The sequence below is a fragment of the Apaloderma vittatum genome, unplaced genomic scaffold (genome assembly GCF_000703405.1).
Source record: "Apaloderma vittatum isolate BGI_N311 unplaced genomic scaffold, ASM70340v1 scaffold5664, whole genome shotgun sequence".
Lineage (NCBI taxonomy): Eukaryota > Metazoa > Chordata > Aves > Trogoniformes > Trogonidae > Apaloderma > Apaloderma vittatum.
Window position 1 is genome coordinate 12,582 of NW_009710847.1, and position 27,652 is coordinate 40,233.

The following is a 27,652-nucleotide window of genomic DNA, read 5'->3' on the forward strand; positions in this document are numbered from 1 at the left end:
CCAGAGCGCAGCTCCCCCGGGGCCAGCAGGCCCCGCCGAGCTGCGAAGGAGTTCCCGTCCCGACACAGGAATCTGCCCTCGTTTGACCTAAACCAGAACCAATTTTGTTTACTGAATTTACTTTTCAGCTCTGTCCCTTCTAAGAGGCTGCACTTTCTGCAGTTAATAGTGTGTTTTTGCAGGCGGTGTCTGCTTCTAGAAGTGATACCGCCTGATGTTTGTAGTTACTGCCAAGGGCTGGGATGCAGAAAGGCTCTTGCTTATACTTGTTCCTGTAGTGACCAAGGCCACTGCTGGATCTCGTGTAAGACATCGGGGGTGCCAGGAATTAAAAGGGTTGCAAGGAAGTAAAAGGTCGTATCTCTGGGGAGGAACAGACAGGACAGGTGACCAACAAAAGTATTCCTTTCCATATATGTCATATTCAGCATACAGCTGAAGGGTCACAAGGTTTAAGCCTTCTTCTTCAATGCCCAGTGTCTGAGGAGGACTCCATCTGTTCTGCCCTCAGTCCTGACCCATGAGTTCCTTAATCCAGCTCCTGTATCCAGTTCCCCTCTGTCCCGAAGTCCAGCCTGGGACTTCCTTGGCGCCTGGCTGCTCTGCAGCACCAGTGGTGATTGCCATCAGGAAATTTGGGTTGATACTGGGTTTGTATGTATTTGTATTTCTTTATTTTGATTATTTTCTTATTCGTACCACTATTGTTTCATTAAAGTTGTTTTAGTTTTCCAATCCGTAAGTCCCTCTGCCTTAAATCCTTCCCCTGTGGGGAACAAGAAGGATTAACAGAGCTTCTGTCACTTGTTTAGTGGCCAGCCCAGCCTTAACTCCTGAGAGAAGCACCGGGAGCCTGGCTGCTGCAGCAGAAGCACAGCAACACATGGAGCTCTGGTATGTTTGTGAGCACAAAGGAAATGCAGCTGTTAAATTGTCCCCTAGAAGGCTGCAGAGCTCACTGCAGTGCGATATTTGCATGTGATGAAGCCCAATTCTGCTGGAGAATCTGGTGCTAGGGTATATTCTCTGTGTTTAGTGTTGCACTTAGGGGCCACTCACAGTCAAACCCATCAAATAAAGTATGTGTTGACTTTGAGTTTCTGCTTTCTAATATATCTGGTAACAAAGAATTAACTTTCTGTGGTGTCTATTGCTCTGACTACCCAAAGAAAACTAAGAGTGGCTCTAGAAGAAGAATTTTAATTCTCAGAAAATGCTCTGACATGGCTAAGAATGTGTATAGCTGCTCTCCCCACCAGCTGCAGCTTTGCCCTGGGCGGGGAAAGGACAGAACCTCAGGAACTTCCTCAACGTCAGGGTTGTGAAACAGGGCAGGAAATCATACTTTTTTTTCAGAACTAACAGTTAAACTCCAGAATACCACATGGCTGCTTGGCTCAAAATACTCTGATATTTCTACTTCCTGACCAAAGCAGATGGTGCTCGATTACACAGAAACACAATATTAAAAAAAAAACAAACCCACACGCTAACCAAAACACTTCTAACTGTTTTCAAAGGTCACTATACGTGCTTTGGATCATGTTGCCATTCATGTATTATTTAAATGGAATTGCTTCATCCATCCCTTACTGGAACACTATGTATCACAGTACAGTAAAGAGGAAGAAAATTATTGATGCAACTCCTGTTCCATAAAAAAGAACATGAATGTTAGCAGGAAAATCTGTGTGTGTTATTGAGGGGAGCAAAACAACAAAGAGGTTTAAAAAAAATTCAGAAAATATTATCATCTTTAGTTATTCATTGAATATTCATCACAGAGTGCAAGAAAATCTGGAGTTATGAAGGAATAAAACATGAGCAGGGCATACGAAAAAAAATAAAACCAACCCAAACTTTGTATAGTCATATGATTTTTGTCTGAATGCTGAAACAGGTGATAATGAAGACTGTACATGCAGGAGTTTGTGTCAGTCTTTTGTATGACCATATTGTACTGTTACCATTGAAATAAAACCATAAACATCGAAAGCAAATATTAAAGAAGTCACTTACTCTTTGGCTTCTTACAAATAAAACCCTTTTGGGAAGAACAAGGAAGGATGCTCCAGTAGCCGGAGGATGCAGATAACTCCCCACAGTAATCAAGCTGGTCCTCCGTGGGCTGTCCTTCTCCCCAGTTGACAAAGTCTAAGGCACTGTTGTCTTGCCAAAGCAGCTGCCCTAATGTGGCAAATGTTAGTAGCAACTCCAGCAGTCCCACATCAAAGATCTTCACTATTATTAGTGAATATTAATATTATTACTTCACTCAGCCTAATAAAGCAATACTAATTTCTTCAAAATTTCTATCTATGCTTGTTTTCTAATGCACTTTATTTCTTTTGATTCTCTTCTTAAATCATAATTTGCAGATTTGCCAATCATAGTCTAGTTTTAAGTTTCATATCCCCATATTTTTGTACAGGGTACTAAAGTTTCAAAATGAAGAAAAATAAAGCTAGGATTTTTTAAAAAAATTTCTAAATTATTATTTCAGCAGCAGCAATTGAAAATCAAGCAGCTTTTACTGTAATGCTTTAAATATATACTTAGTTAAGATTTAACCATTTCTTTCTTGCACAACTCTGAAACAAAAATTTAGATGTATCAATGAGTTAAAATGAATCGTAAATTAATCTGACTAATTGTAGATTGACACTAGTGTTGTTTTCTTCCAGGTGCACGTTTTCCAACACACTTTTTCTGGTAGCCAGGAGCCTAATATTCTCGATACAGAGAAGCTTGATGCTGTGGGCTCCTACTGCACATGTGGATGCTCCCCAGCTGTGAGAAGATGAAAGCCAGCCGGGACATATTCCCCACTGGGACAGGGAGCAAACAGGGTGGGAAAGGCTTTCTCCCAGACCGGAAACAGGAGACATGTCCTCAGGGAGGGCTGAGGTCCGAGGGATGGATACATGTCATTAGATGTGGTCCTCTGTGAAGGTCTGTGGTGACACTGCCACCGTAAGCAGCTGTGCAGAATTTTTATCAATTACAGGGATTCCTGTATCATTCAAACTTATAAATGAGGCCCCATGATTGCCTCAGGTGTGGACAGCTGGAATTACATGTTATATCACACTTTCTGAAACGACAGTATCTTCTGTGCTGTGCCTTTCAAGAGGTATTCCTGTCAGCTCTCCACACTTCACTGCTGCAGAAGATACAGACAAGATATCTGAACTGAGGCAGTCCCACAGGGTGGCATCCCTTTGGTGGACCCCTGCAATATCCAACACTCGTCACAGAAGCCAAGCAGATTTCTTTAGTACAGCCTTTCACACCTATTGGATAGAACCATCAGCTTCTGAGAATTTTTAGATTATGTGCTATCAATCTGTCTTTTGGGTTTTAACTAGCTTCTTCTATAAATCAGTTAGTTCCTTAAAAACAACAATGTATCTTATTCATATTTCTGCCCATTTAATGGTCTGTTTATGAGTATTTATAGAACTTAAAATGGTTACCATTTACGTTTCTGTACATTCCTATCCAAAAGCCACTTGTCTTGCTTGTGTATAAGTCTGCATGTTCTGTTAAAAAGTTTGATTCAGCGGGATCTTCAACAGAAGTCAGTATACCACCTATAAGAAAACCAACAGAAGATGATTGAAGGCATAGAAGTCAGTGGTAGTTACAGCCTTTGGTATAGGATGAGGTTAATTAAACCTTTCCTGCTGGTGGAGAGTAAGCAAGAATTTAAAGACCAGAGAGTAGTGTTCAGTGGAGACTGAAAGAGATGTCACCAGAAATGAAAGACGTGAAAGTATAGCGAAGATTATGATTTTTAAACACCAGACAAAGTGCATATCGTTTTCAAGTGAATGGATAATATTTTTCATAGGCATTATCATAGAATCATAGAATGGATTATTATTTTTTTTTTCTTCATGGTTTGACAGAATATTAGGTTGCATGTAATACTGCGCAGCACAAAAATTTGCAGTTCAAACTGAAGTATGATGGTGGTGGAGGGAGAGGATCTAAAGAGGTATGAAACAAAAGGATCCATTTCTTTTGGGCAGTGCAGTGCTTCCCTTTCTCTTCCACAGCCCCCTGGAGCATGGATGAGGTAGCTGATGATTCTGCAGTGTAGATGGAAGAGGGCCAAGTTGCAGCTCATGGTCTTGGCCAGGACCAGCTGCTTCCAAGCTGAGGGGAGGGAAGCGTTTGCCCTGCCCTGGCTCTGCCGCTGCCAGGGAGCCTGGCTGCTGGAGAAAGGACCTTCAGGCTGAACCCATAGCCCCATGCAGGCTCTTGGTGGGAAGATATATGGAAAAGAAGGGGTAAAGCTAGAAAGAAGTTAACCCATTTAAAATCTTACTCAAAGGAGAAATTTTGAGTGAGGAAATATAACAAGAAAAAAGCATAGCTGGACAAAATCAAGGACAATTTATCATCTTCATTTCAATATAACTGAGAACAAACAGCACCAATAGTGATTAATAGAGACTCTAGTTTCCTTTTTTGAAATATGTGTAGATTTGGTAGCAAGTAACTTTTTTTTTTTACGTCAAGGGTTTTTTTTAATGTCTCTGGTTAAAAAAATAATTACCTGAATGAATGCACTGAGTCACTGCCTGAGCCCAGCTCATTTCGTTGGCATTGAAGTTATAGCAATGGCTTCGGAAAGGGATCCAAAATATGTGATCAGATTCAGGACATTTTCCAGTATCCTGTGGGGGATCAGAAGGAAGTACATCTAAAAGAAATGAGATATTATTGATGCTTTCATTCAAAGAAGATTACAATTCTTCAGAAGTGAAATCAAGTTCTTTAAAAAAACGTTTCTTAAAAGTACTTAAAATATTCTTCAGCACACAGTGCCAGAATTATCAGTGACAACAAGGAGCAGAACTGCTCAATCACAGCTGAACAATTCGATGTGAGACTGTCTTCTTCTGTGTTACCAACTAAATCGAACATGGACTGCCTCAAGGATTTTAGGGTGTTCAGGAGCTTTTGCTTTTAGTGTATTTTGTTATAACCAATTAATTTGTGTTTGTAACATTTCTGAGCAGCTTTAACTGTGACAATGCATGGAATAATCTGAAGCTCATTGAATATTTGTGTAGCAGCCCCTCATTTTCTTGCAAGTGATGACATTGTGGAAAGAAACAGTGCCATTTTCAGTTAGTAAATCTGTTTTTAAAACAAAAGTTGCAAATGAATAGAGTTGAAGTTCAGAGCATGGAAAAGAAATTATACAAAAGCTACACAAAAAACAAATCAAAAGAAACTCAGAATTTCCATTAACTTCATTTCACTAGAGCAAACAGCAATTGCTCTAATACAAATAAGAAAGCAAAAACAACTCTGTCCATCATAAGGCTTGCCCATTGCTTTTAATTTGCAGTGTTCCTCAGTGACACCCGCAAAATCACTATGAAGTATGAACTTCTGTTTGGGCCAAAAACTGAGTCTTTTTTTCCCAACACCATAATACATTAGCAGAAGCCACCAAAGTGCTGCAGGAGTAACGAGATACAACCCTTCCTGCTTTCTACAGTTTTCAACATCTAGTAATAGTGGAGCTGTAATCACTGTACAAATGCTGGTTATATTGAAGGAACAAAATTTATTTTATACTTGGTGGGCTTTATTGATTACAATCCTTCCCATAAAAACCCTGCCAGCAAAGAGTTTCACATTCTACACTCAAAGTGCAATGTTTAGCATTCCCAGAGTTTCTGTGTTCTGCTTGTGCTGTAGGCTGACTCCTACTGCAGGTATCGCCCCACTGCAGTGCAATGGCAGTATCCTGGCTGGTGAATGACAGTTCCATGAGAATAAAACGTTGTTCATGGAAAAAAAAAAAAAAAAAAAGATACTGACATTACACACTCCATCTTATTATTCTTTAATACATACTTTGTAAAATTGTATTTCAGTTGAAGCAGACCCAGCAAGGTTCCTGATATAAACCAAAGAGTCATCGTCTTAGCTTACCCTCAGATTTTTTGCAGACGGGAAAATGTTCTTCATTACAAGGTGCTGTTTTCCAGCTCCCATGGAGATCTAGATAGACACAGGCTATTTTCTGTTTTGGCTCTTCATAGTACCAGTTAGAGAAGTTTATTTTCCTTTTATCACTCCATCTGTAATAGCCATAACTCTAAAATTGAAGCAGACGTTTAACATAATTTTTCTAGACTCTGATCTGCTGTTTCATGTAAGTAGATTTATACAAATGCACATTTTAACAGTGATATATAAAGCTCAGTTTATATCTCTGTGCTAGTACTTTTACGAATAATTAAAATACTAATTGAATCAGAACTCAGCAGTATGTCTCCCATGCTGTAAAAGGTCACAAAGGGGTTTTGAAGGTTCGATGGTGCTTCCTTGGTGCTCCTGGTGATCATTCCCTTGTTGGGCAATGCTGTGAGCTGGAATCACTGTCCCACAGGGGTCAGGTCACCATGAAGAACAAGATGACCACAGGAATATGAAAATTTTGGAAGTCTCAGATGGAAGTGGGTTTCAGAGGGAGGCTGTTAAACAAGGACTGTAATCTGAAGTACAGTTTTGAGGAGAAACATTCAGGACTAAAATGCAGCTACACCATGAAAAATCTGAGAAAATTATTAGTTTGTTAGAAGTAAAATAGAAATATGGAGGAGCAGGAAGTTTTGAGTGTTTGTTTTGTTTTCCCTGCCTTCCTCCCTCTTTTTTCTTTTTTCCTCAGGAAGAATCAGAAGGAATTCCAGAGGAATCACAAAGAAAAGGAGACAGTTCCAGACAGTATATTGCTGACATTAAGAACTAAGGGTTAAAATGTGACCTCACTAGTGTGTCAAGAAGCCAGCTTTGCAAGCCCCTTCTGAGCTCCATACCATCAGGGCAAGAGGTCTGCCTGAGGTCTGGAAGGAGCCACAAAGCTTCACTCTGCAACAGCAGGGCCAGCTCATGCAAAGGATCAGGAGAACATGTCTGGTGATCCAAACTTGATCATAATGGAATTTTACTGCTTTCTAAACCATTTCTATAATTTTAAAAGCAACCAGCTTTGATAACAACTGGACATAAACAATATTAATTTGTATAGGATAGAGATGCCCTGTGGACTTGCACAAGTGGCAGGATTCATGTCAGCATTGGTGGCTACCAACCACTTACAAATTCTAAGGCCAAGCATTTTGTCTGGTAGGCAGAGGCACTATTAGCATCATGGAAATACGTATTGTTCAGCAACAAGTTCATTGTCTAAGACAACATAGCCTTCTAAGAGGCTTTATCAGTGTACTGCTGTAGCATACAATCAGTTCCCCCTAGAGATACTGAATTTCAGACCTATTTTTCTATGTTATATATCTGTGTAGAATCACAATTAGTAAAAACAATCACTAGTTAAGAGGATTATTACTCATGAAAGAGCGCTTTTTTATTATCAGGGTAGTTTAGTCAGCTCAGAGAAAAATGCAATAGAAACATAATATTTAAGTGCAATGAACCACTGCATATTCACTAGAGAAGCTGAAGTTCATTTTGACACTCAGTCACGGAGCTAGTAAGACTGGTGCTTGCTTGACTTCCCTTAAAACAGTGGTGGACCTGGATCTCTGTGTTCTCTTCTGGTCCAGTATAGCTTTTACTGTTTTTAGTCCTTGGGTCTAAACAGGCATAACAAGAAGGGTGTTCAGAGGCACATGGTGTGTCCTATGAACCACTCTGAACCAAAAAATAATGAAAAAGCTACAGATGCTAATGATCACGAGATACTAGCCTTAATGACCCTGTTGGTTCTCTTGAGCAGAATTCACCTTTCCTAAAATAGCCATCCAAATGTCAACCTGGTAGTTTGACCTAAGTGTCTAAGGTGCCCATAGAGTTAATAAGTAGAGGCCAGCACTGTCAGAGATTCAGGTCCTTCTCCATTCACTAAGATGGAGTTTAATGATTTAAGATGGATGAAGTTGAATTAAGTGAGTGCTGTCCACCAGTCAAACTTCTCAATCTGTTCATGCTATAATTCTCTCTGCTGATAGTAAACCAATTATGGCATTTAACTACACCACCTATCAACTTATTAATCTTACCACATTGCTGTTGAGTCCAATCCATAAAGGCTCTCTGTATTGCACTGCCTGCAGCAGCAGATAATCAAAAATGCTGGCAAGTTCTGAAGATTTCTCCTTGCAGGCTTTTCTTGCTTCTTCCCAATTCATTTTATAAGGAATAATTAAATAGCTGCTGTTATCATAATTGATGAAATCAGAATCTGGAGTAGTTGTGAAATGAAACAGTTCAGGCTCTGTAGGAAAGAGGTACAAATTTGAGAGGAAGGGGAGAAAACAGTGAAAAATTACTAGCTGCCTCAATAGCAGTATTGCTTTTGAGTAACGGATGAATATAGCATGGCAGCATAAGCATCAAGTGAAAGCATTTCTTATTTAAAAAACAGGAGACATATTTTAACGGCAACTTGGAATTATTTTTAACTACATTGTACATAGAATTAGGGAAAATGAGCTGTGCATACCTTGCACCAGATGAAATGATGTGAATACTGATCACATACTGATTCTCCCACAGAGCTCTCTAGGTCCCTCTCCCACAATTCACATGACATTCCGCCAAAGTACAAAGCCCGTGCAGGAACTCTACACCATTTCAGTCTCAAAATAGGGATGAATTTCATTCTAAGCAAAGTTTGTGACTCTGCTGCTATTTTTTTTGCATATATGATGAAGTCAGAAAGGAAACTGTAGTTGTACCTTAAATGGTATGTGTGGGAGTAGAAGACCTAGAAGTAGTGTTGGGGACAGAGAAAAGGACAAAAATCTCCCTTGGTGTTCAGTCAGGGTCGAGAACATCCTGGCAATTAATTGTTTTTGCTAGTGACACCTTCATGCAGCTTTCTGCACTTGCATGAGATGGAGCTGTGAAACATCTGGCCCAGCTGTGGCTTCTTCCTGTATTTTTGCTCACTACTCAGCAGTTCCCTGTTTCTATTCCTGCAGAATCTGCAGTGTAACTGTGCTCCGGGTGTGCCTCCCACCCTGAGGACGCACCAAGAAAACTAGAACTTTTGCCCTTCTGATTGTTGCTGCCCATGTGGTATAAAAGCATTGCTAGAGACTGATGAGCAAACTAACCCGTTTAACTGACCTTAATTAACCCCTCTGTGGGGCTTGAGTAAGGGGTTTTTAGTGAGGGGGGTTCTGTGTGAGCGTGAGGATGGTGAAGCAGCTTTTAGTGTGTTGTCTAGCTGGCTGAGATACCTATGGTCACTAATGGATTTGTCTTTATGATTTGCATTTGCAAAATAACCTGATTCAGATAAGTGTATCTGTGCTAGTTGGGTAAAGCACAGGTAGCTAAAATTTTCTGTCAAAAGAGGAAAAACACAGTTTGAAGACAGCTCTTCTAACCTCTTCTGGGTGTTTACCTCAGGAGGAAGCAGATGAGTCCTGCCTTCAAAGTGTCTACTCACCATGTGCAATGAATTGGTTTAAATGTAGATGTCTGCAGCGTAGATGAAGTCAGCCCCTGTGAATGTTGGTGGATATGCTGGCAGAGGCGAGGCCGTAAATCTGAAACATTTTTATAATTCTTATCCCAGAGTGGGTTTTGTGTCTGGAATCCCTGAGCAGGGAAAGTAGCCCTGCTTCCCTCACCCCAGCTGCTACAGGCACAGCTGGGCAGTTACAACTGAGGACTGATATGGTCGGGTTGTTCAGTAAACGTCTGCCAACAAAGAAGGTGAAAAGTAAAACTTACTGCTGTCCATCTGGCAAATGTAGCTTTTGTTATGCAGGCAGTCAGTGTTCTCCCAGTATCCTGCTTCATCTACAGATCTTGTCGTCATTGCAATACAGTCGGTCTAGGGGAAAATGAAAAAAAAATTAGAGGTGATGAAGGGCAAGATATCTGGCAAAATGATAAAAATAGGTTTGAGGAGAAAACGTTAGTAGCTTTCTTTCCTAATTTTCTGGCTCATATTTTAATTTATTGTTTCCTGAAAATAAACTTATTGTATTATATACCTTAAGAAAATATGCTTCCCTTGGCAGCTTACTGCACAGGCTTTTGCCAGTTAATTAACACTTCTTGGAGTGCAGGAAAGCCATTTTTTTACTACATAGTTTATGGCAATCTGTATGGAATTTGTTGAACTTTCATTAGAATTCATGCTATATAAGGAGAAACAATAAAACAAAATCAAAATCCCAACTAGTAATACAGTATTTTTCAATTAAAATCTAATAATTCTAGTGGTAATTATAATACAATAGTCCTTTTTGCAGTTCTAGACTTTTGTGAAGGAATGACAATGAGTATAAACTCTAAATGGGCCTATTAAATTGTGGGTACAGCTTTAAAAACTTGATCTTTGAAATATTATTCAGTTGCCTTTTGAGTTAATCCATTGTAATACAGAGAGAGAAGTCAGATTGGTTCCGCTAACCTGGAGTGGTTATCTAAGTTATGCACTTTTTGATTTTTTTCTGTTTACCTCAATTGTAATATACTTCCAGTCAACTTGCATGAATTCATCTCTAAATGGGAAACGTCTTGCCCACTTTGAATAGTCAAAAGAGCTTCCATCTGTCCAAACATACGTATCCTCATTGTTAATATCATTCAGTCCAATCCAAGTTTCATTGGAGACATCCTTTAGGTGGAAGGTGAAGAAAGCTATTAAGAAAAAAGATCAGAGAAAGAGAGTAGCTGAGGAGTTGCCTTTCTTCAAATTCAGTGTAAACCAAATTCCAAATAGAACAACAAATCAGCTTTTAAAAATATTACAACTATCTACTTCAGTATTGTTAGACTATCGGTTGACAGTAAAAAGGAAAAATTACAAATGATAGTTTAACTGAAGAAGTTTGATATAATTAAAAAAACCCAAAAGTTTTTGACATAAAAATGATAGAGATTTCTTGGAAATATTATAGAAATTAGAGATAGAGGGGACTTCAAAAGGATTAATCTGTCTTCCCCAAGGTAGCATCAACTGCATATATGTAATTTCTGATGGATGTTTGTTCACTTTCTGGCTTCAATATCTGTGGGCACTTCATTACTATGAACTATTACTATTTATTCCATCTTCCAAAGCCATGAGGAACAGATTATGCTGTCCCATCCACAGGACACTCTTGCCAAGAAATGGAAAGTGTCATAATATCTTGCACCGGTCTTCTCTCTGAATCAAGCAGCTTCAGATCTTCCTGCATAGGTTATGTTATTTAGATCTGGAGGCTGGTTTGGCCTTGTTGTTATATGGTGAAATGTGCTGGTTTCATACACAGCACCAAAAGGTTCAGATGTCATACCTTGCACTTCCTCGTTGTGTATAGAAGCCAAATTTCCCCCTAATTCTATACATGCACTTCTTGCTGAATGCCAAGTCAGTCTCTCTTCTCTGGATCCAAATATTTTATAACACTGTGGGGAGAGGTAAGGATTAGATGAAAATTCAGGTGTCAAACAGTATTAAAATTAGGTTGGATTTATTTAGTTATAGTCCCTGCATCTAAAGATAGGGAATCTGCTGAAATGTAAATACTTACAGCTAGCAAGAAGGAGACACAGCTAATCACAGTGATGCTTGTTCCACACTGACAAACCTGTAGGATGCCCAAGGTTAGTGCTGGGCAAGAGTGGGTAACCTCCAAAAACTTTTGAGGAATTAAGTAGATATCCAAGGCGCACAGGTAGAAATTTTGGATCTAATTACTGAAGAGTAAAATTGTCGAGAGACTGAAACTATTTCTTTCATTGGGAACAAAATTTGGGGCAGGTATTTTTCAGGTCAAGCTCACTCAACTGTATACCACAGATTTAGAGCTGAAGTCTGAGCTTGTATGAGCACTCGGCATGAGCGGAACAGCATCAGGAAGAAAAAAAACATGCTTGTTTTTGTGGTTGTGTGTACTCTAAGGGACAGAAGACAAGTTTTTTAACTGGCATATGCTGCTACTCCCTTTTTATGCCCTTTTAATGCATAAAAACTTCTGGTATTGATTTCATCGTGGTATTGATTTCATTGTGGGATTGATTTGTTGATTTCATTTGTTATTTGTTTTTTCTTAAGTTCATATGACCAGATAGAATTCTGCTTAACTTAGAAAAAGAAAGTGATTGCTTGTTTTCTATATTATTGATTTGACATTTATTGTTGCTTGTGTTACTCAATTTAAGGTAAGTTCTTGTGGTAGCCAATTACATACGAAAAGCGTGACTTTTCAATTTCATCTTAGTGCAAGGCATTTGACACTGTCCCACATGACATCTTTGTCTCTAAAATGGAGAGACACGGATTTGACAGATGGACCACTCGGTGGATAAAGAACTGGCTGGATGGTCGCACTCAAAGAGTTGTGGTCAATGGTGCAATGTCTACCTGGAGACCAGTGACAAGCGGTGTTCCTCAGGGGTCTGTTCTGGGTCCAGTGCTGTTCAACATCTTTGTCAGCGACATGGATTACAGCACTGAGTGCACCCTCAGTAAGTTTGCCGATGACACCAAGCTGTGTGGTGCCGTGGACTCACTTGAGGGAAGAGATGCCACCCAGAGGGACCTTGATGGGCTTGAGAAATGGGCCAGTGCAAACTGCGTGAGCTTCAACAAGTCAAAGTGCAAGGTCCTGCACCTGGGCCGGGCTAATCCCAGACACAAATACAAACTGGGCACAGAGTCAGTTGAGAGTAGTTCTGAAGAGAAGGATTTAGGGGTGTTGATAGATGAGAAGCTCAACATGAGCCAGCAGTGCACTCATGCAGCCCAGAAGGCCAACCGCATCCTAGGAGCTAGCGTGGTCAGCAGATCAAGAGAGGTGATTCTCCCCCTATACTCTGCTCTTGTGAGACCCCACCTCAAATACTGCATCCAGTTCTGGTGCCCCCACCATAAGAGGGACGTGGATCTGCTGGAGCGTGTTCAGAGGAGGGCCACAAGGATGATCCAGGGGCTGGAGCACCTCTGCTACGAGGACAGGCTGCGGGAGCTGGGATTGTTCAGTCTTGAAAAGAGAAGACTTCAGGGGGACCTAACAGCTGCCTTGCCATACCTGAAGGGAACCTACAGGAAGGCTGGGGAGGGACTTTTTACAAGAGTGTCCACCAACAGGACAAGGGGAAATGGGTTTAAGTTGAAGGAGAATAGATTTGGATTGGGTCTTAGGAAGAAATTCTTCAGTATTAGGGTGGCAAGACTCTGGAATAAATTGCCCAGAGATGCTGTGGCTGCCCCCTCCCTGGAGGTGTTCAAGGCCAAGTTGGGTGGAGCCTTGAGTATCCTGATCTAGTTGAGAGGCATCCCTGCCCATGACAGGGAGGTTGGACTAGATGATCTCTAAGGTCACTTCCAGCCTAGGCCATTCTACGATTCTGTGATTCTGTGATAAGGGAACTGGATTTCCATGGTGTAAGTATGTCTAAATAGAGAGTTCTAGAAACTGAAAAATTAAGTATGGCCAAAGGCACACGTGCATTTACAAACGTTATAACCTAAAACATTAAAATGTATCTTTTTTTGAGATTTAGATAGGGACTCTCCAATATGGAATTTGAGTACCCTACTGTTTAGAATACCACTTAATAACCTGGTGTATGAAGTGAGAGAATATATGTAGTGAGACAAAAAGGATAATTGTTTTCTCTACCTATAGCAAATCTGCTAAGTATGACTGTGATTTGTTACTGCACCTTACTGTTAAACAAAAGCCAGGTTTCAGGACATCCTCTCAGAGGTGGAAGTACAGTAGGAGTAGGAAGAACAGTAGGAGCAAATCCTGAGTAAGTGGAATTGTGTCTTTCACAAATGAAGGCATTTTTCTGAGCACAGTTTATATCTTTCCAAAAACCTGTAGATAAATGGAATAAAGAGAATCACTGTCTGAAAGTCTTGTACCACCATTACAGCAGTCAGCCCCTGGCAATATTCGTAAAGCACAGACGAAACCTTCCAGAGGCAGCTGAAACAGTTGCCATGCACACATGGACACAAATCCAATCCTTCCTCTGTTGTATGTTTGTCTTCTAATAGCGATGGTGTGGGTTTAAACTTCAGCATACTTATGTTGTGAAAACCTGTCAGTATTGCTCAACTACCTGTTTGGTAATCAAAGCTTGGCCTCAAATATAAATATATAGGAAGCATTTTTCATTTTGGTACTAAATTTTCTTGTTGCTATTTTACTCACCAAAATCGCTTGACATTATCACACAATTTTCATCATTATTTGCAAAATTGGGTTCATTTGGAGCCCAGGCAACATAGTTTACTGGGGTCTCATCCAGCCAACTGAAAGAAATGAGGAGACAGTAATAAAGGACTAAGCAAGGTATCAGCAGTGACCAGAGGGCAAAGGCTCTACGTACACTGGAGAGGACATATCCACAGCATTACTGCTGCTTCTCATCTGTTTAGGACTATTACGTACAAGTCTCATCAGCATCCCCTTTTGCGAGAGGTTGGATAAACAACGTCATACTTAAAAACAAGTGTTTCTTACGGTCTGGACAAGACTGAAACCCCATGATCTCACCAGTGCACGGACTTCCCTTTCACCTCAGAAATATATCCCCCTGGAAGTCTTCTACAAACAGATTTCTAAAACAGTTTTCCTACCAACAGTTTCAGAAGCTGTTGGGCGAGATGTCGCTCGCACTTCTTGCTTCCAGCTCACACAACTTGAACCAATGCGATTAGTTTAGTTAAATTCTCGTATCACATTTTATCAAAACCTCCTGGGCTTTCTCTGTAGCCACTGGAGATCTGTTCAGAGTTAACCTTATCCTAAAGTTGGTGCCTAAAGAGGATCAGGTGAATGACATCCTAAAATTAGCTGCTTATCCTCACTACCTATGAAGGATTGCTTGGATTTTTAATTCAGTTCTCTCAGTGTAAGACATTAAGTTAAATGTCTCTTAGCCATGAACTTCTATTGATTTTGCTCTCCCAGATTTGGGAGGAAAACACATTGCTCTGCTTAAATATAGAATTCAACATTTTTGATCTGAGACTACTGAAAACTATCCAGAGGTCAGTTGCACAACAGTTACTGACTTGTAAAATGAAAGCACACACAGGTGCTTCCATAGAGTGAGATGAAATTACCATCACTTATTGTCTATTAGTAGTTTTCCTGTACTCACCTGAATTTCTGATCAAAGCTGACAACTAAGCCAATGAAAAATGATTCCATTCTGTGTTTTGTGTAAATCTAAAACAAAAATGATTAACAGTTAAGCATGAAACAGTTCCTTAATATCAAGCAAAAATCTGGAAACTCATTAACCATGCCTGTGACTTTTTTTTGCCTTTTCTTTTTTTCCTCATGGCAAGAGCAGGTTTCAAGCAGGCAACAGGGGTATGGGGAACATCCTCGAGTTAGGAACACACTGGACAGAAAAGCAATAATCACTGTGCTGAACACTACATATGTCAGAAGAGACAAGCAACCTGAGCCTGAACTATTCACAGGACCTTTAAAATTAGCATGTCTTTTTCTTCTGTCTACTAAAAATGATAGTAATTTCTCTGTAGGTCCTGAGAAAAGACATTGTTATATAAATAGCTAATGTAGGACAATAACTCAGAACTCTAGCGTAGCTAAATAGATAGCCTGTTCCATTTATCAGCTGCTCTGCTTCAGAATTCGATTATAATTAATGGGCTCAGTGCTCACATATTTCCATAGAAATTGTCTTTTGCTTTCATTCTCAATGACAACAAGATCTGCAAAGTTCTGATGACAAATTCTCCGTGCTTCTCCCATATGGACATGTTCTCTGCTGAAATAGTACTGCTTGTCTTCATATATAATCCATCCATCACTTGTGGCTTGATATTCTGAAAGATAAAGGATCATATATATTACATTCAAATCTGGTGTGTACAAAGTCTGAAAGCTATACACTAGGGGTTCTTTTATTTGAAAGAGGAAAATATCTTACCAAATTTGTAGTTTGGTTCACGTTTTGGCAGCGTACCTGTAAAATAAAAGATCATCATTAGCAACATTTTAAACACAAAAAAATCCAGAGAGATTTGCTTTATGTAGTTGCATATGCTTTGTGGTTTGGTGGAGAGGAACACATTACTAAAGAAATGACAGGAACAGTTCGAAGGAGAAATAAACAAGTAAATGAAAAAGCAATTAAAATTCTTCTGTTAGTATCTTTTAAACCTTTTCTTCTTAAGAATTTATTGAAGAGTAGAACTAAAATTATTCAAACATCTTCATGATGAATTTACATACTTCACCTCAGTTTGATTTTATTTTTTTAATCCCAACACAACTATAATATTCCTAACATAAATATAGCATTGGATAGCTTAAATGAATGTGTGTCTTAAGTGAATATGAGGTAATTTGGGAATTAACAGCTGAGTGTCTCTCCTCTCATGTTTATCACCATATAATCTAGATTCAAAATAACAAGATCTAATTATTCTTTTTTTACTTTTGAAAGGTCATCTAGATAAACCAATCAGAGTCTTTGTCATGATTTCTGAACTCCTCCTGAGGAATCTCACCGAAGAGCAGAGAGCTACATCTGTACAAACAGCATGCTCAGCACATCAGAAGAGGCTGCACAGCGTGTACTGCTTTGAGCTGGTGTGCAGAAGTCAGTTTGGATGGTGCATTTGTATGACTAATCTACCCACAAGGGAACAGTGATTCTTCCTTTTCAGCTAAGTATTTTTTCCGTGTTAGCACGGTGCTTTATTTGCTGTTCCAGGGTAGCGGTTTGTTGGCAGAGTCATCAAATATTAGATATAGTCAGTGCTTTTTATATAACTTCTCCCTTCCCCTCCCTATTGTGCCTCCTACTAGTTCCCTGTGTGCGTTCAGCTTTTCATTTCGAGAAGCTTTTAAGAATCTCCTGCCTCCATGGAGATGCATACAAGTACTCAATTTACCACGGGAACCAGGGATGTGAAAGCAGAACCAAGTAAGCAAAATGAGTTCTTCCACTGCCAGTTGTCCCTTGGGGCCCTGACTCCATGAAGACGCCATTTCCCACTGGCAGGCACACCCCAACCATCACGCCCCTTCCCTGCTGGGAAGGGCCTCCCTGGGTGGGAGGCCTGGTGTTAGGGCCCTGCTTCCCTGGCAAAGCTGGTGGATTGATCTCTTTTTTAGAGTTGCTGGTTCCTATAGCAACTGATCCCTCTCTTTGGTTCCAATTATTCGTTTCACAGTGGGAAGCAGAGGCTTTTTTCTCTCTGCTGTAGAGAGCACTTTAGTGTCCCCTATCTTTGGCTTTCCTGGGTAAGCCTGAAGCAGAAATATAGGGAGGAGATAAAAGGAGGAGATAAATACCTTTGCCTTGCAAACTTATTCACCCAATAACAGAAGGAGTTAAAGCCAGGGATAAAGTAGTAAAGACATCCTTAATTCCTGCATTGGAGTACAACTGAAGTATCTCAATTCATTTATCTTGTTTTATGAGTTGCCTTCGCTGCAGCTGGTTTCAAAATGAACAATCCCCAGTATCTTTCTTCTTTTCAATTTGTTGAAATCTATGCCATTTGGTTTTGAATTTGGGTTTATTGCTCCAGTTAAATGGGGTAGTAATCATACCTTTTTTCGTTTCACAAATCCAATTAAGTAAATGTTCACAGCGCAAGTCGTTCCAGCGCATTTGGGGTGATCTATTAAACATAACACAGTGTTCAAGTTCTTCATGGTTGTTGGGTTCATCTTCATCCCAGTTCACATAAATTACCTGTAGTGGAAATACACCTCAATTACTTTGTGATTCAAGCTGAGTGGAAGTAATTGATATTGCCATTGTAACACAATTTCAGGATCTCCTCATCTCAAGTATCTCATTTCCAGGATCAACAGTAGTTCAGATAGGTCTGTGAAAGTCATGCTGATGAGCTCACCTTCCACATCACTCTCCCAAGAAGGTGTAAAGATTGCAAGGTCTAGAAAAGCACGTGTCTGACAGAGGAAAAAGTGATGGGCGGAGAGAGTCCTGTTTATCGGGCTTTGTGAAGGATTGCAACCTGACTTCTTTGTACGGGCAGACAGAAGTGTCTGGACTGGGATGCTGGGAAGATCTAAGAGAACAGACTGTGGAAGATGGGATTTAATGTGGCACAAGGGATGAAAAAGAGGTTCTTCCATTAGTTTGTTAAGACAGTGCCATCACTGAGCACTGCAGCTGTTCTGCTGCCATGCACCTGCTGAAGGTTTAAAGAGATTGGAAAAGAGGCATAAAAAGATGAAAATCTATATATTCCAAAGGACAGAAAGTCAGTTAACACCCAGTGAAGAAGTACTCACAGGGGAACCATCAATCCAGGCAAATCCGTCGTCGGGGTTTAAGAGAAACAAACCAATCCAGAAAGCCTGAGTGTGCAGTCCTTTATCCCTAAAATAAATCACACAATATAGATATATGAGTGTAGAAAGAGGGGCCATAGTATAAATACTTGAAAGCACAGACACATGCTGCTTTCTGTCACATCTGAGTTAGGAGCTGCTCCTTCAATGTCGGCCCACAGCTAGGTTTACCACGTGCCCTCCCTCAACGAGTTTAATAGTGCTCCAGATTGGGACAAGAGTATGAATGTAAGTTCAGTATTTGAATGTAAGTTAAAGGACAAAGTGCTGTAGCACCGAGCTAGGCCAGGCTTCCACATGTGTGGCTGCAACACAGCTCTTAGCTGTAACAGGAGTTCACAGAGAGAGGCTTTAGCAAAAGTAAAACATCAGTAGAGAACTATAATACAATTTAACTAATGAAAAATAGTGAAAAATGTTTTTCAACTGCTTTTATTTGCTTCTTGGCACTTCCTATATACTTTATTTAGTAGTTCACACTATTTATCTTTTCATACCTATGGACCAAATAATAGAGTCCCGTTTCATTCACTACAGAACACAAATATTTCCCTCCACAATGATTTCATCATCTAAAGCAAAGGGAATTAATAGATGGATAAAGACACATTCGGCTTCTCACATTACGGAAAAAAATAATAAAATTAAGAAGGGTGAGGTCCTAAAGACTTTTCTATATTACAGTTTTAGATCTATTTGAAAAATTAAACCTAGATTCACCACTATATAAAACAGTTCTGGTTAAATAGTGATACAACATGCCCTTGCAATGTGTTGGCATTACAGAATACAGACTATAGTGATCTAGTTCTGGAGAAAAATAATGGCATAATTTCTACATTGCATGCAAGACATGGCAACTACAGTGTTAGCAAAAAATAATTAAAATTAATTCCTGTTTGATTTCAGGAGTCTTTAGTTTATAGTCAGAAAAAAATCTACATTGCATCTTTGCATTTTTGTTTACATTACACATTTACTGAAGGAGTGTTTTTTCAATGCATTGATTAAAATATAAACTGCAGCCAGTTAAAAAAAAGGCACAGTTAGAGATGAACGTTTTGTCTCCCTTTTGGGAGACATGTACAAAATTGATCAGTTCTGGAGAACAGCCTTCATAAAATCCTGTGATAAAATTTCAAAAATAACAAAGCCAGCTGGAAATATTTGAGGTTGATTTGTTTTTTTTAAAGCAATATTGCAGGATGATGTTTCCAGATGAAAAATTTCCATTTCAATTTAAAATTTGATTGTGTTTATTCACTCACCCAGCTTCAGGTATATTTTTGAAGGAACTCTTATGTAACATAGCACAAACATGAAAAATAATGTTCTGCAGGTACTCACGATGCTAATTGCCATAATAAAATTTGATCTTCTCTTGTATTGATTGTGACCAGATTTCCTCCTATTTCTTTACAGAATTCTTCAGCCTCGAACCAAGACTTCTTCTCATTTCCCTCTCTCACAAAAAACTATTGAGAAAAAAAGTAAAATTTAACTTCTGAATGTGCGAAGTTTGACATATAAAAATACATAATTTTCTGTGTAATTAATATCAGTATCACTTTAGCACCCCTTTATTCTCGAGTGACACGTCTGTCAGGGCCTATAATATTAACCATTAGTAGTGCAAAGTGTAAGTATTTTTTTCTTAGCATCCTCTATATTGAAATAAGGCAAAAGCAGCACAGGCACCTGAGGAGAACAAGAGATATCAAAAAACACAGAGAAGGAAAAACATAATTTATAACTTAATTGGAACTTTGACCATTGAGAGGGTCGAAGACAAATAAAATATCTCAGTTGCGGTATTTCACAATAGAAAGCATGAGATTTTTGAGAAATGGGAGGTAGAGGGAAAATAATAGGTTGGAGTAGAAAAGATAGTGTGAACAGAGAAGGATATTTTGAAAGGTGGCCAAAGAAGAGAGGTTTCTATGGTGGTGCAAGCATACAAATAGCTCTGCTTTCTACTATGAAGTATGAACATTCTTGAAGTACAGAACTGAAGACTTGACATTTTTGGAAAAAGGAAAATCAACAGTTGGTAATGGGCAGAACCACTAATGTTAGTAACAATAATTGTGACATAGAAGTTGAGACCCTTATAAATACAGGGTTAAAATTATCTCTGGCCTCCCAACAGGCAGAGAGTCTCGAGAAAGAAAGTGAGAGGATACTTATGTAAAGACCTGGAAGAGCAATATTGCATACTTTCACTTGATCTGTTTTGCCATTTCTTTACTTTTTTTTCTTTTCGAAAAGGAGAATTTTTCAGGCATTTTTAGCAAGATGAAGAGAATTTCCAAATCCTTTACTTGCTCAAGAGCCATCAATGTCAAGCTAAACCTGGATGTAAAAGTATCATTAACAGTATCACATGCTGTGTGAGAAGAGGTTGGCAGAGGGAGAGATTTCCATAAACTTTCTCTTAGAAACACTGTCTTATGTAAGGGACACTGCCAGCTCTTGAGATCCAATACTAGGTTTTTATGAAGTCCCAAATTTCTGGAAGCTAGTAAATTAGGGGAGGTTCTCATCTAGTGTTTAAATAAAAGCATGTTTCCAGTGCTTTGATTTCATTGTTTCAGGTTTTCCACCGTTGACTTTCATTGTATTTGATGGATTTTCTTTTTGAATACTATGGAAATGATCATTCACAAAAAAGTGACCCAGCCCCTGGGTCTCTGAATACGGCAGCAACCAGGGCATCAATCCCTGGTCTGCCCTGTGCCCAGGCCGGTGGTGAAAGTAGACAAACACTTACTTTGAAGCACGAGTCTGCCCAGGAAGCTCCATCCCAGCCTTCGGCACAGGCAACCGCAGGGACTTGTACTGGAGGAGCAGGAGGCTGCACTCCAGCTGCCCGCTGTTTGCAAAGATAATTTGCTGTCTTCTCACAGCTAACAACATCCCATAATCCAGCTGCAATTCCAGTTCTCATGGCAACACAGCCTTGCTTTTTTCCTTTGTGATATGGAAAAGAAATGAGTAAATCCAAAGTCTTACTTGCTCTCTAAGAAATGAGACTTCTGCTTTTATTCATAGAAAACTATGGGAAGGAAAATGTAGATCATGCAGCTTAAAAATCATTCTGGATATAAAATTATTTTTAATACCTCATGTCAGAGCCTAGATATGGGTGAATGGGTCTCACAGACACACCTTTGCCAAAAACGGAGATTTGCAGCTTTAGCATACAAATCTTTGTTATCTTGCCACTTCAGGAAAATCACAGGGCAAATGGCACTTGATTTTACTTTCATATGCAGCAGATGGCCTGACAACTGCTTTGGGATTCTTGATATCCAGGTAATTTAATTTCAGGAAGGCTGATATCAAGTACAACAGATTTGTCTTAAGGCATAACTAGCTAGCGTGAAGTCAAGAGTTCCCACGTACGATGCTCATCTGCTAACTGTCCGTGATAATTTTTCTCAATATGATGAGTTGTTGTTAACTGGTGTTAAAAAGTTGCAAAAACTAAGACCATTGACCTTGTTAACTCCTGCAAAGCATTGCCTTCAGTCTACCCAACTAAAAATCTGTTTCTGTACAACTTTGCAGATTGACTTGCACAACACCTGATGCTCAGCTGTGATGGTGCTTGTTGCACTGGCATAAAACATGAGGTCTGATGGTGTTGGTCACCTACAGCTACAAGCACAGAAGAAAGCGCATTCTCTAATTTCTAATGCTAGGGAATGGAATGCAGAAACCTGCATGAATTGCAGTTGCATTCCCATCACAAGGATTGAGTCCATGCAGAGCTTACCCGGCATTGCAGCGTTCCAGTGTGTGAAGAGAGGAGTTTCACCACTAGTCCACATGAAAAGCCCTTGTTCTTCTGTGTCAGAGAGACCGATCCAGAAATACTGTTCAGACCTCAGCCCCGTCAGACTAATAAAGAAGGCCTGCTCATTTCTGAAGTGGAAAACAATGTTGATTCACAACCTATTTCCTTGCAATGTTTATCTAAGTGGTACAAATAGAGGTAGCACTATTATGCTGGCACAGCCCCAAGGCAATAGCTCCTCAGTGGCAAAACCTCATAGGCTTTTAAGTGTGGTCAAAAGAATTTGGTGAGGGACAGCTTTCTCCTTTCAGCTGCAGGCATCTTTTCTCCTTTCAGTTCTGTGAAATGTCACTGCTTACATGGGCTTCTAGTTGTATTCTGCTGTACTTCTTGTCTTTCCAAATCTGTGAGGTGCCTCAAACTGCCCAGCAAATCAGGACCAAACTGTCAGCTTTGCTAAACATCAGCTCCAATGTCAGTCATGTTCCTCAGAGGTCATGAAGCCTGCAAAGCCTGACCAACATCTGAGTAGGTTGGAGACAATATGTTCTGGCTGTGGTGGGGCAGGTCCTGGGGAAGGTTTCCTAAATTTGTTCAGAATTTGACTTAGAAAGTAGTTTAAGAAAATATTTTTGTAAGAGCTTTCCTAACATAATAATTCCCATCAGTAAATAGATGAAAATTGTAGTAACTACATGCTAACATAAAAAGGACCCAAAATAACATAGAAGTTGCTTTAATTAGGAATTGAAGGATAAAATCATTTAACTCAAGAACCCCAAAATGTGAAAACTGTTATAATAGATTAAGTAGAAGGCCCTAAAACATTGAGTCATCTTCTTTTTTTTTTTCCCTGCATGGATAATTTTATTTGGATTATTACTACACAACTTTTTAAGAGCTTATAAAAAACTTCAAAGAATTCAGGAAATGGGTAAGTTTTGCAAGTTTCTTCATCATAAGCACTGATTTTGAAGTATAAAAAAATGTATATTCCCACCTGCTTTCCACCGTAGCTAGATAAGCTTTGCTCTGTACACATGTCTTATTTGCTTCTGAGAATGTCAAAAGTGCAGAGCCCACCAAGTAACAGTGAAAACCATATCTCTTCCAACCCTGTAACAAGCATAAGGTTCTTAATGTGAAATTGAAAGAGACTTCAATATAGAAGTATATAACATAATAATGTGTATAAATATCAAATGTTAAATTTGATGTCAAATATCAAATGTTAAATTTGTTGTGGCTACGTTTAAAAAGAAGACACCGGCCTGATCTGTCAATAAACAAAAGCTGAGGTGTTTTTTTTTTTTATTGTCTGCTGCTAGAGAAGGCCTTTTATGTTTAAAGGATGACATTAAGATCTTCTTTTATGTGTACGTGAGTTTTCAAAAAACATTGTGACTGTGGTATTTGCTATTGCCTTCCAGTGCTCTGTAAAGCTGAGATTGTGCAAACTGCACCATAACAAGCCTGTGATTCATTCAGGGGAGCTGCAGCTCCAGCTCTCCAGAGCTGCAGGATCTGACATAATGAAATACAAAATTATGGCGACATGGAAATCAATTCACATACCAGCACAGCTCCCCGAAGCTGCCCCTGCCATCCCTGAGTCAAGAAGAGTCTAGCTGGTGCTTCTTTGTGGGGAGGGTAAAAAGGAGGAGTCTCAGTAAAACACACCCCTACTTCTTCCTACCCTTAGAGACATCTGTGCTGCCCAGTATAGAGATAGTGATTTACTGAAAATGCCAATTCTGGCAAAATTACCTGTTTGGAAAAACAACATACCACTCAAAGGCCAGCTACGGAGACAATTGGTGGGAACATCGTACAGAAAAGCTGATCCTTTTCTAGTTTGAAATTATTTTCTTTGTTTTATCATTCTTAGATAGAAAGGACTTTGTGAAGACTTTAAATAGACAGCATATCTGAGAGAAGAGACAATGTAGCTTTTGGTAATTTTACATGTATTGTTACGCCAAAAGCAGAAACAGAAAAAATAGTCCTGAAATTACTATTTAAAAAATATATAATTTTGTCACAGGATAGCTCATCTGGAAATGGATGGAAATGCAGTATTCATGTACGTGAATGAAATTACTTTCTTGAGTATTTTCAGAGCAAAAATGAAAAATGCACATATATTAGTAAATAGCTAGTAGGAAGAGAATGGGTTTCCTCAAGAGTAGTTTTCCTAGAAAACGCAAAGACTCTAAAAGAAGCAAGAACCATTAAATTAATTCCTGCTCATTTTTCCCAACATAATTAATACATGAGAGAGCCTTTACCTTCTGGCAGCCTGAGTCCTTGATGGTCTCTTTTCCAGGGGACTGTGATGAAGGTTTCCTTTTACAGATGTAACCAAGGTGATTATCACAAACATCAGTTGCCCAGTATCCATCCTAGAATAGCAGGGAGAAGAAATGAATGTAAAAAATAAGAGGTATTCGTAAATATAAGAAAAAATAATATTTTCTTCTCTCTTCACTACAAGCCTCACTGAAATATCTTACCTAGAAAGGCTATGGGATCATTGCTGGAGATTTTATTATTAAAAAAAACCCCACCCAGACAGATCTATCAGGATTGGTTTAAGATCCATTTGATGCTATTTTGAGATGAAAGAAGGAAATAACATCTTGAAGTCTTGACATTACTTGCTAACGTAACTATCTATCTAATGAGAAAATTTGTAAATATGTGTCTCATCTGCCGCTAATGGATCTGCATTTAGAGCAGCATTATTTCACTACGCTTCTGGAAAAAAGATCAATGAAACTGAAATAATGGACATCTGAGTGTGTTGCAGTAAATTAATTCTACCCATCAAGGATAAGACTCTGAAAAGTACTACTTTCAAAAAGGAATTATGTAAAAATTGGGATTGTTCAGCCGAGAGAAAAGAAGGCTCCAGGGAGAATTTATTACAGCCTTTCAGTACTTAAAAGGAACCTATAAGAAAGACGGGGCAATCTTTTTAGCAAGGCCTGTTATGACAGGATAGAGGCTAATGGTTTTAAACTAAAAGAGGGTGGATTTAGACTGGATATAAGGAAGAAATTTTTTACAGTGAGGGCAATGAAACACTGTCACAGGTTGCCCAGAGAGGTGGTGGAGGCTCCATCCCTGGAGACATTCAGGGTCAGGCTGGATGGGGCTCTGAGCAATCTGAGCTAGGTGAAGACATCCCTGCTCACTGCAGGGGGTTTGGACTAGATGGCCTTTCAGTGTCCCTTCCAGTACAATACATTCTATGAATCTATTATTTAAAAAAAAAAATAAATAGGAGGGCTTTTTATGTATAACATCTAGTTTAAGATCAGCTCTACTGATGCCTAATACTGTCAAACTGTATTATTCTATGATATGAACTTTCAGTAACAGCATTTTTTTCATAACAGCACTTCCAATTTGTTTCTCATAAAATTCATGACACTGTGTATGTTGCGTGCATGCACATGCATGTAAATGTGTCAAACAGCCATTTCTTGCAAGAGAATAAAGTTTTTGAGTCAAGCAGTCAGAAATACCACAGGATTTTGTGTTAGGTATTTGATGGGTAGGTGTTAATGCTCTCTTTATGTAACAGCTCAAGAAACATGCCCTAGTGCCAGGTCTCCATGCCTCAATGCCACGTTTCAGTGAGGTGACATTGGGGAGCATAATGGCTTATCGGATTGGAAAATGAAGTATGCAGATAGCATCCATGATAACCACAGAATGTATTTATTAGTTCACCCCATTCCTCTCCCAGAGGTGTAACTTTTTCATTGCTGCAGCCAAAAGGATTAACCTAATGTAGACTTTTTACGGCATAAGAAATGTTGAAAGGCAGCACAAGAGAAACGCTACCCCTCTATTTCCGATCTCTCCTGTCCTCCTGAACATCTCTTCTGGTTGATGCCGAGTTTATGGGGAAAACTGTTTTAAGCTAAGATATATAATGACTCCTGAATAAGTACATAACGTGTACATAAGTGATTTCAGGCTGATGTAGTTATTAATTTGCATTGCTATAAAACAGCTGCATGGTTATACCTGCCCCTTCATAACAACACAGTCCTCCAGACCGTTTGCATAGGTGGGATGCCTGCGCTGCCATTTGGTGAACATCACAGGAGTCCCATCACTCCACTCAAAATAGAAGTGAGTCTTCAGGTCGCTCAGACCCAGCCATAGCTCTTCTGTTGGCTCTGAAGCATGAAAAGAAATAGGTTTATGCTCTCCTATGCTATACAGTGAGCAAAGAGGGAGTAATAAATTTGGAATGTGGTACATGAGAGGTGGTCTTCATACTTTAACAAAAGGGCTGTTTTCCTCTCAGATCTGCAGTAAGAGATGTCTTGGTCTGTACTGAAAAGACCTCAGATTCTACCTGGAAATCCTGAGTTTATTAAACACAGGGTTCTTTATGGCCAGCATAAGATTTTTGCAAATTTTCTGACTATCTGTAACTTAGAACAATGAAATGGCCCTTGGCATGGAGGGTAGGACAGCGAGTAGCTGTGAGTGTCCCGCCTGTCAGGAGATCATTCTGAGCACAAGCCATGAAGACATCTGCCCACGCATCTCAGTGGGGAAGCATTTCCCTAAAAGGAGGTATAACAAGGTGTTAACCTCAGCAAGAAGTTTTAATCTCAGCAAGAAATTTTAATCTCAGCAAGAAGTTAAACTTCTTCTGGGTTTCACTTCTGAAGATTCTGAACACAGAATAAAGATGCCAAAAATGCAGCCTTAAGAGATCTTTATGTGCCTCTGTTAGGAATACCTTTTTTTCCTTTTCTTTTCCCACGTGATAATGTTACACAAAGTAGATTTTTTTCTTGAAAAATATACTTCTATGTTTGTGCAAGAGCAGCAATATAAAAGAGCACCATAAGTTAGATTTAATCTTCCACTTTGTGACATTTCAGAGGAAGCATTAATACTTAATATGAAGCCCAGATTTTACATTATGAATGGGGCAAACTCAATACAGACCTATGTATATACTCACTGTAACCAAGCTGTGACACTAGAAAGCTGTATTCAGCGATGTTGTGGACACTTGCCAAATTTCCATCTTGCCTCTTACATGAAGTCAAAGCATCTTTCCATATTTTGGGTTCCCGTTGAATGCTGTAGCAGTGGCCTGCATATGGCCACCAGCCAGCTGGGCACTTAATAGGTCTCAATTCCTCTAAAATCAAAGCAGAGTTATTCAGAGCAATTTTGTAAGAGGGAAGTAAAGAACACTAGAATGAGGTCTCTTGAGCACTCTTTACAAAAGTGGCACTATATGAATAAACACAAAGCTGTAGTTAGAAATGCAAATATATTCAAATGAAAAACAAATAACATTAGGGCACAGTATGCTAAATATGCAAATAGAGTGATGCCTCCTTAAACAGAGATGCAATCTGAAATAATGCTCTGGAAAGCAAGAGAGACCAAAGCAGACATCAGCCGCTGCCCTCTTTACCCCCAGAGCAGTTCAGTCAGTGTGTGATGGTCTCCTGGGCCGAATACTGTGGCTGATGTTACGCTCTGC

The 27,652-nt window shown here is 39.4% G+C and overlaps 1 protein-coding gene across 1 annotated transcript in view; it reads right to left on the reverse strand.

The window, feature by feature from the left end:
• Positions 1–27,652, reverse strand: part of LOC104272420 (macrophage mannose receptor 1-like) — a 34,874-nt gene that overhangs the window by 1,201 nt on the left and 6,021 nt on the right. Inside the window, exons 6-27 of the mRNA XM_009867403.1 lie at positions 27,119–27,301; positions 26,161–26,315; positions 24,411–24,524; positions 23,123–23,238; positions 22,102–22,250; positions 21,094–21,293; positions 19,671–19,798; positions 18,264–18,351; positions 17,553–17,697; positions 15,919–15,954; positions 15,651–15,814; positions 15,118–15,185; positions 14,163–14,263; positions 13,666–13,823; positions 11,292–11,403; positions 10,469–10,650; positions 9,733–9,835; positions 8,049–8,263; positions 5,959–6,124; positions 4,565–4,711; positions 3,477–3,593; positions 2,020–2,187 (exon numbers count right to left, since the gene is read on the reverse strand). Coding sequence (XP_009865705.1) covers positions 2,020–2,187; positions 3,477–3,593; positions 4,565–4,711; positions 5,959–6,124; positions 8,049–8,263; positions 9,733–9,835; positions 10,469–10,650; positions 11,292–11,403; positions 13,666–13,823; positions 14,163–14,263; positions 15,118–15,185; positions 15,651–15,814; positions 15,919–15,954; positions 17,553–17,697; positions 18,264–18,351; positions 19,671–19,798; positions 21,094–21,293; positions 22,102–22,250; positions 23,123–23,238; positions 24,411–24,524; positions 26,161–26,315; positions 27,119–27,301 — 3,015 coding nt within the window. The remainder of the gene's footprint in view (positions 1–2,019; positions 2,188–3,476; positions 3,594–4,564; positions 4,712–5,958; positions 6,125–8,048; positions 8,264–9,732; positions 9,836–10,468; positions 10,651–11,291; positions 11,404–13,665; positions 13,824–14,162; positions 14,264–15,117; positions 15,186–15,650; positions 15,815–15,918; positions 15,955–17,552; positions 17,698–18,263; positions 18,352–19,670; positions 19,799–21,093; positions 21,294–22,101; positions 22,251–23,122; positions 23,239–24,410; positions 24,525–26,160; positions 26,316–27,118; positions 27,302–27,652) is intronic.